The sequence below is a fragment of the Neltuma alba genome, unplaced genomic scaffold (assembly GCF_004799145.2).
Source record: "Neltuma alba isolate B1F8T4 unplaced genomic scaffold, ASM479914v2 tig00010324_pilon, whole genome shotgun sequence".
NCBI classification, from domain to species: Eukaryota; Viridiplantae; Streptophyta; class Magnoliopsida; order Fabales; family Fabaceae; genus Neltuma; species Neltuma alba.
The window spans coordinates 1,147,995-1,156,033 of record NW_021635235.1 but is presented as its reverse complement, the minus strand read 5'-3'; the positions used below and the strand labels follow the sequence as shown (position 1 = coordinate 1,156,033).

Here is an 8,039-nt window from a genome sequence, read left to right as displayed (position 1 = left end):
TATTGTCACACTTTGACAAGACATTACATTTTAATGTATCTCTTCTTTATATAATTTGCTATCTTACAAAATAATTTTTTTTTTTTACCGTTTTGTTATTATTAAAACATAGGATCCAGCATAAATAACTTGTCTCTGGTTATTGTCATTTCTTTAAGTGAAAATTGTTTTTCGCATAGCACATGAAGGTCATTGTTTGATTCTAGAATTCATGTTTCAAAAGTTTTTTTTAAAAAAAAAAAAAAGGTACAAGTATCTCCTATTAGAAGCATTCTTATTTGAAGTAATGTTAGGTATTAAATATAGACACCTCTTTCAGTGAGGATTTAAATTTTAGTTCATTATTTTATGAGAGATTAGTTTCTTTCACTGTCTTGGTTCATTGTTTTATATAAGAGGTTCTTTTATATGTGTTTTTCCCTCAACGAGTGGGGGAGGGTAATAACCCTTGCACTTTTTTCGGATGCATATTGCATCACATCCAGGCATACACAATATATGGGCTAGCGGACGAAAATATTTTGTTCACTTGGGGCCAGGTCTAATGTAGCCCAAATCGTAAAACGCGCAGCCCTTCGTCCGTCCGGAGTCTGTCCAGGAAAAGAAGCAAGAGTGGCCAACTGTGCTTGAGTAGAGAGTCAGACACACCTTTCTCGGCATCGCGACTCTCGGAGAACAGACAGGAAGGAATCGGAGAAAATTTGACGATTTGCAAGAGAGGTAAGAAAAGCGAAAACTGCTTCTACTCCAATGGCAGATAACAGTGAAACCATTCCTCCGTCACACGACCTCAATGCCAAATGGGACGCTTGCCTTGATCTCACCATCCGTCGTTTCGTCTATTCTTCATTAGGCGGTGCATTTGGTGGTCTCCTATTTTTCAGTCAGTTCCACTCCTTATCTCTGATTTGGTTATTCTTTTTGTTCTTCGTTTCCCTTTGGGGAATGTGGTGTGAAGATTAACCAGAACTTGGTTTGTTATTGGATATTCTGAACCTGCCAGTGGTTGTCGAATTGGTGTAATAAAAATTAACCATGTTTTGCGATTTTCGAAGATGAGTTTGGGTGTTCTTAGGCGATGAAATGTAGCAGCTTTGTGTTTGAAATTTGCCTTCTCTCCTAATTACTTTTAGGTCATTCGCTTTCTGAATTTTCAACGTGGTTTGTCTTATATTTGAAGTAGGTTTTTAGAATTTGTCTTCTTTGCTTTTTGGACTATTATTTTCTCTGTTTTAGTTTCTCTTCGTTCATTTATAAAGCTAGCCGGTAGAAGCTGAGAAGAAAACAGTAACTTGGTTCTTTAATGCCTCCCTTTGATGATTTTCCCCCTTCGCAAACTTGATGTTAGAGTCGGATTCATTTCTTACAAGAAACGTCGGTATATGATCTAAGGACATGCTTGATTTTTGAAGAAATTGTGTTTAAATTTAGCTTGGTCTGATTGCACCTTTCTTTCGTAGAATCTTCCTAGAATCAAATATAAGAACAATATCTCTTTTTTTAGCTAGTAATTTCCTCGATTATATGGAAAAATGATCCCATTTTGAAATTCACCAAAATTATATGGAAGAATACGTGGAAGAGGAGGATCTGATTATTGAAGGAAACCATACAGTCAAGATGGAATCCACCAGTTTTCTATGTTTTCTACAGGAGGCCCTTCTAGATATTTGATCTTGCTCATTGAGCTTCAAATGCAAAGAAGTCCTTCGCATTCATTCCATGTTAGGGAAAAATAAGCATTAATGGGAATTCTGGTCAAGAAGATTAGGTACATGGGGTGTGTGTGATGTGGATTTATTCTCATGCATTGCAGAAGATTGAAATGAATCCTATGTGTGCCTGAACATTTTAGCTCTAAATGTTATGATTTTTATATAGTGACAATTCAAAATATTATTGCTTATCAATGGTGGATAAAATTATTTAGTATTAGAATTTATGTTTCTTGTTTGGACAATAACTAGAAAGTATATGAACTAGATGATTATTAAACATGATCATCTTTTATGAAAGGATTAATTTTTTAACTGTTTGGGACAACAAAATTGAAAGTACTTATACAAAACGATTAGTTGTTTTATTTGCGTCATGCATTCTATGTCTGTGTAATAAGCTCAATAGTTTGTGAAAAAATAATAACAGAGAGAAGTTTGTGTTTGGTCTGGCTTGAAGGTGCTGAAAAACTGCACATCATGAATAAAGGAAAGATATGTTAGATAGAAATGTAGCTCACGTGTTACCAGAGTCAGTATATGCAGACAGATGGAGTAAATCAGAGAAAATGATTTGTGCTTTGCCAACATGGACCCCAACATTCAAAGATGATGAAATTTCTTCCATGAAAGTTTATATCTTCTAAAATGACACAATTGTAACGCCATTAGTTAGCAGTATTTTGTAAGTGGCAATGTATATTTGGATGAAACTAGGGCTAGAACACAAAAATGGGGATTATGCTCTACTAGAACAACAACAACAAGTCTTATTCCACTAGGTGGGGTTGGCGATATAGATCGCATGACGTCATTATGCTCTATCAATAATTAAGTCTTTGGATATGTTATTGACCAGAAAGTCTTATTCAATGACCTCATTAAGCGTTCTCCCCAGTCTTCTGTGCCTCTTTTGTTAGGATTCCAAATTATCTTATCTTGTTTAATTATTTTCTCTTCGATAGGTATCACACCTACTCTTGTTTTAATATTTTCATTTCAAATCTTATCTTTTCTTGTATGATGATACATTCATCCCAACATCCTTATTTTTGCTAACCCAACTTTATCTCTTGTTTTCCTTTTATCGCCCAACACTCACTACCATATAACACATATGGTCTAATAGCATTTCAATAGAATTTTCCTTTAAGTTTCTCAGGCACCTTCTTATCACAAATAACGCCGGCAGCCTTCCTCCACTTTAACCATCCAGCTTATATTCTATAAGAAACATCTCCATCAATTTCACTATCCTCATGTACAATAGATCTTAGATATTTGAACTTTGACACTTGAGGAATGATTTAATCTCCCATCTTCACCTCCAAATCACCATTGACTTGTCTCTTCCCAAAATTGCAATACATATATTTTATTTTGCTCCTGTTCAAGCAAAAACCTTTCAACTCCAAGGTCCTTCCCTATAACTCCAATTTAGAATTAATCTCTTCTCATGGTGCCGGAGAGAAACGTGGACTGAATCAAAACCTACAATGAAATATACAGACTATATTAGGATTTTGGTACTTCTGTTTTTGTTAACTCTTCTTATCATAAATTAATAAGCCAGTTAGCATGATATGTTGTGTATATTGCAAGATAATGCGAGCAAGTTGCCATATCTCTATGTGGACACATTCACCAACGAATGTAAGAAGATTTGAATAAATTAAAGAACGAAAGTATTCGCCATGGTACCACTTCGATATCAGCAATCAAATTTCACCATTTTCAAGTTTTCTTGTTTTCCGTAAGATTTATATCACCCCACATGCAATTTTGGACTAGTTCATATTTTGAAAATAATCACCTGTACAGTCTCTTATGGATTATTGACTTTCTGTAATAAGGGGTTGGAAGCGCATGCTGAATATAAACCATCTCTGATTGGTTTGTGTTGCTGTCTCTTCAACTAGAAAAGCATGGGTCTATGTATGGTATAATATTTTTCGTAATAGCCATCAAATTGTTCTCTATTTTATGATAATTTCGAAAGCGCTAAAAGTTGTAAATTGATTTTGTTCCAAATAAAATGAGCCAATTTTGCATGGATTACAACTGAAGGCATGGTCTGTCCTGGATTGACCACAACAAACTACTGAAATTAATATCATCTGTTTTCTCTAATGATTGGACCAGGGAGTCCAGTGACACGCTGGGCATCAGTAGCTTTTGGCGCTGGAGTGGGAATTGGATCTGCATATGCAGAGTGTTCTCGTCTATTTGATGGATCATCAACAAAGTCAGAATCACCTAAGATATTAGAGACTTCTGCACAGGTAGGATTTATTTTTTTTAATGATCTAAGTATACTTTGACCAACTTATTTAAAAGTTCTACGGCAGTGGCCATTTTGATATTCTTGTAAAAGTGCAAGTTTGATGTTTCTTTTTATCTCCTTTCTTTTCCTTTTGTCACTGCTAGTAATTGTAAAATGTTGACCGTTTATTCAATGTTGCATCTTTGGAAGATATTGCTAAAAAAAATGCTACATGAAAAGCTTAATTCCACTAGCTCATATAATTTTGAGATGTTTTTAGAAGTTTCTAAGAGTGCTTTGAATTAAATTCTAGCATTCAGAATTGATGCCTGATAAAAACTAGTAGAAGAAATTTATGGTGAAAGGAAGTTATGAGTAAATGATATTCATGTAAATTCTTGGCTGGCACGTTGGAGGGTTTGTTAGCCAAAGGAAAGGGGTAGGCACTAAAAAGGTAATTTCCAGCATTTTGGGAGTGTTGTCCTTCCTATTGGTATTTTCAGCACTGAAATGATCTCACAAACTCTGTAAGCTCTTCCTTAAGCCTCAATATGTAGGCATTGATAAGAGAGTCCTTGGGTAAATGGTGTTTATTGGCGAGATTAGGTTTGCTTTATCAATGGTGGCCCTTCTACGATTCTTGGACTTTTAACACCGTCTTTCTTTCTTCCAACGACCTCAGATATTATGTTAGTTGTCTTGATAGCTCCATCAATTTTGGAGCCCTCCCATGTGCTTCTGAATAAGTACTTTGAGGGCAAAATTACATCAGAAGTTACTTTAAGATACTAAGTGTTACTGGAAAAATATTTTTAAGGTGCTAAATATATTAAAAATTACTTTTTTAGGACTCAAGTGCTATTGGAAAAGTTCTTTAGTATGTTGGATTCAACCGAACCCATATTCTTCTGGATCTAGTGATTTGTGTTCTTATTTAAGGTTGGTCTAGTTGGTGTATCCATTGCTTCATGGTGACTTATATTTGTGAAGTTATGTTTATTGTCAATTTTAGGCATTTCAATTGTGCATGCTTTTGTCACCGAAAAAAAAAAAAAAAAATTGTGCATGCTTTTCTCTCTCGCCAGTTATTTTGTTGGCCACCTCTCTGTTCTTGACTTTCCAAGTTGTGGTTGTCTTTGCTTATGTTACAGTGATATAGGGCATGAATGTGTTATAAAAGTAGGCTAGATTTTAAATTTTTCTTTTTTACAGAGATCAGACTAGGTGAAAGACATGATGGGTGGTGTTCCTATTGTTTGGGTGGTTGTTTATCTTGCAGCAAACATCTATTCATGAATAGGTTCAGGAATTTAATTTGCTTTTATTTGTAGGATGTGCAGGACTCTTGAATAGTCGCTGCTATGATGTTGGATCCTTGTTTCCTGGTTGTTGTTGAAACAGAATTTTCTGGGCATTGGTGAGTTTTACCCGAATTTGTAAAACGTTGTTCTTCCATGATTTCATAAATGAAAACCTAACACCATACTTACAAGCATACGTCAAAGGAGATAACGACATTGCTATTCACAAGCTAGTCTTTGTGCTCTGCCTCGTAGAACATTTCCGTTTCTCAAGATATTTCTTAAAATCTCGGTACTGCTGCAAAGTTAATTTTTCGATCAGTAACTTCATTCTTCTTTCCTTTGTCTTTTATCAAAGCCTTGAAATAAAATCCTAGTATTTTATGCCAACGGGGTTAGTCAAATGAATCAATATTTGATTACAAGAAATATTCACATTTAATTAATGCTAGTATTTGAAACAAAATTCCTAGTACATTGTGCCGGTAAAATTAATGCTGAACTTCCCGTTGTGGGGCTTTTACTTAATTATATTTTATTATACTATTTATTTTTCATTTGGCCAAAAAATTTTATCGTTGTAATTGTAAAATTCAAATTATCTTATTCAGATTTTCTAAAAATAAAACATTATTAATTTATAGTTAATTATTCTAATTAATTAATAACTACTCATTTATTAGATTAATTATTTTTCTTAAGTATATAATTATTGATTTAATTTTATGATTAATATATTTCAATATTATTTCTTGAATTTTAAATTAAATTAATAACTAAAATTAGAAAACTGCATGGGTCCAATTAAAACAAGTGAGAGGATGAGGACCTGTTAATAAGGAAAAACACTATGAGAACCTGATTAAAAATCAATTGGAATTGTAAGTGCTTCCAAATTAATTGTTTCTAAAATTAAAGTTGTGTTAATTTACTTCATACTAGTTCAACCGTAGCTTGCCCACGGTTAGAATATTTTACCTAGAATTAATGTTTCATTCGATTTAATGACCCACCCAATTTTTAATATCTTGTGTCTTTTTCAAAAATGATAAAGTCTTTCTGATTCTTTCAATTGGGCTTTTTTGAGGGGGGGAAGACCATTTTGCGACCTGATTAAGAAGTTCTGAAATCGCCTTCCTTATAATAGTAACACCTTGCTGATTAATTCATTTAAACACTAACATAGTAGAAAAGGAGAAAAATCATTTAAAAGATTTTATAAAATCTTAGAAAATTTAACTACATCAACCAAAACTTGATCTGATTGTCATGAAACACCACAATAGAGAGGGCACAAATTACTCTCATAAATACTACGATGGCTAGAAAGGATTATTGCAAATAAAGACTGTAGAATATGAAAAATTACAAATAGGGACCCATTATAATATTACAATGGATTTTGACAATAATATTGTAGGTTTTGACAATAATTTTTATGAACAGGTCTTTGTCTGTAATTTTTTAAATTCCATGGTCTTTACTTGTGATTTCCCAAGGATTAAATCACTGAACAAAAAGGCTATCCGTGAAGAATTAAGGTTAGAACTAACGCAAAAATGCCATCATATTAGAAAGCATTTAACCTCGAAATTTTCTTTTTCACAAAATAACCATTCAACTGTGACAGGATAGATATCAACGTACGACTTGAGGCACAATAGAATAACCCACAAGTCCAACATCAATAACAATAAGGCTCATCGGGGTCTAGGGTACAAAACCTGTCACAAACCTGCTACGATAACCAGATCACAAGACCCAAGGCGTGACAAGATTAAGGGTTGGAAGCTAAGCCCACGACGGGTCTTCTCAAAGGAATCTTGGAGCAATATCGTAGATATTTTCTAACGAAGGTTCAATACTAGAGCCATAAGTTTCAGGTAAAAAAAAAAAAAAACATACTAGAGCCATAAGTTACATGCCAATGTCCTATGACCTCTGAACAATCTAACAGCACATATCCCAATCACATAATAATCCAAAAGAGATAAATATAGACAAACAAATATCATAACAAAATGTAATATGCAGTAGCCTTAGATGGTAATATATAACTCTTTGCAATACCCACACAAAAAGAGGCTTACAAAGGCAATGGATGCCTATGCCTCAGGTTGCTTCTTCTCAAGACACCAAAAGCTAAAAAGCTCACCTGAAAATATTAATTAACCATAAGATGAAACATAAAATCTCAGTAACCAAAAATTAATTTAAACATATGTAAGAATAACATAATAGCAAAATACTAAAACAACATATAATAGTTCGCAGTATAATAACTAAACATGTTTGCAGTATAATCGCTAAACATAAAACAAACCCCACTCACTTCAGGTCAACAAGTCCCCTATTGCACCTGTATCGCCCATTACTAAAATAGGATTCAAGAGGTTTCTACCCAACAACTCCATCTCAAATCCAAGCCAAGGAAAAGAGAGAGCTTAAAGGATCTAATAAAGTGTCAAACACTATGATCAGTAGTGACAGTTGCCATGGAGGACCCCTAATGATGTCTCTGTTGTTAAAGCACTCAATTAAACTAGGTCCTAATTAATTTGTAGTTTAGGATCGACCTACGTCATTACTTCCAAGGAGCAAGTTATGGGTTTCTTTAGGTAAAAATTTAGGCGATAAAAAAAATGTAATAAATTGGACCTAAATTAAAATGCAAAATTCTAATTCTAACTGCAAGATGCAAATGTCCTAAAATCTATATGAAAATTAAATTAAACTAAATAAATGCAATGCAATTTTTGG

The 8,039-nt window shown here is 33.7% G+C and overlaps 1 protein-coding gene across 1 annotated transcript; it reads left to right on the top strand.

Moving 5' to 3' along the window:
* Positions 1-545: 545 nt before the first annotated feature.
* On the top strand, positions 546-5,607 carry LOC114755725 (uncharacterized). Its single transcript, XM_028944589.1, has 3 exons — positions 546-883; positions 3,858-3,997; positions 5,310-5,607. Exons 1-3 carry the CDS (start codon positions 751-753, stop codon positions 5,325-5,327), a joined length of 291 nt encoding a protein of 96 aa, XP_028800422.1. The 5' UTR covers positions 546-750; the 3' UTR covers positions 5,328-5,607.
* Positions 5,608-8,039: the final 2,432 nt, after the last annotated feature.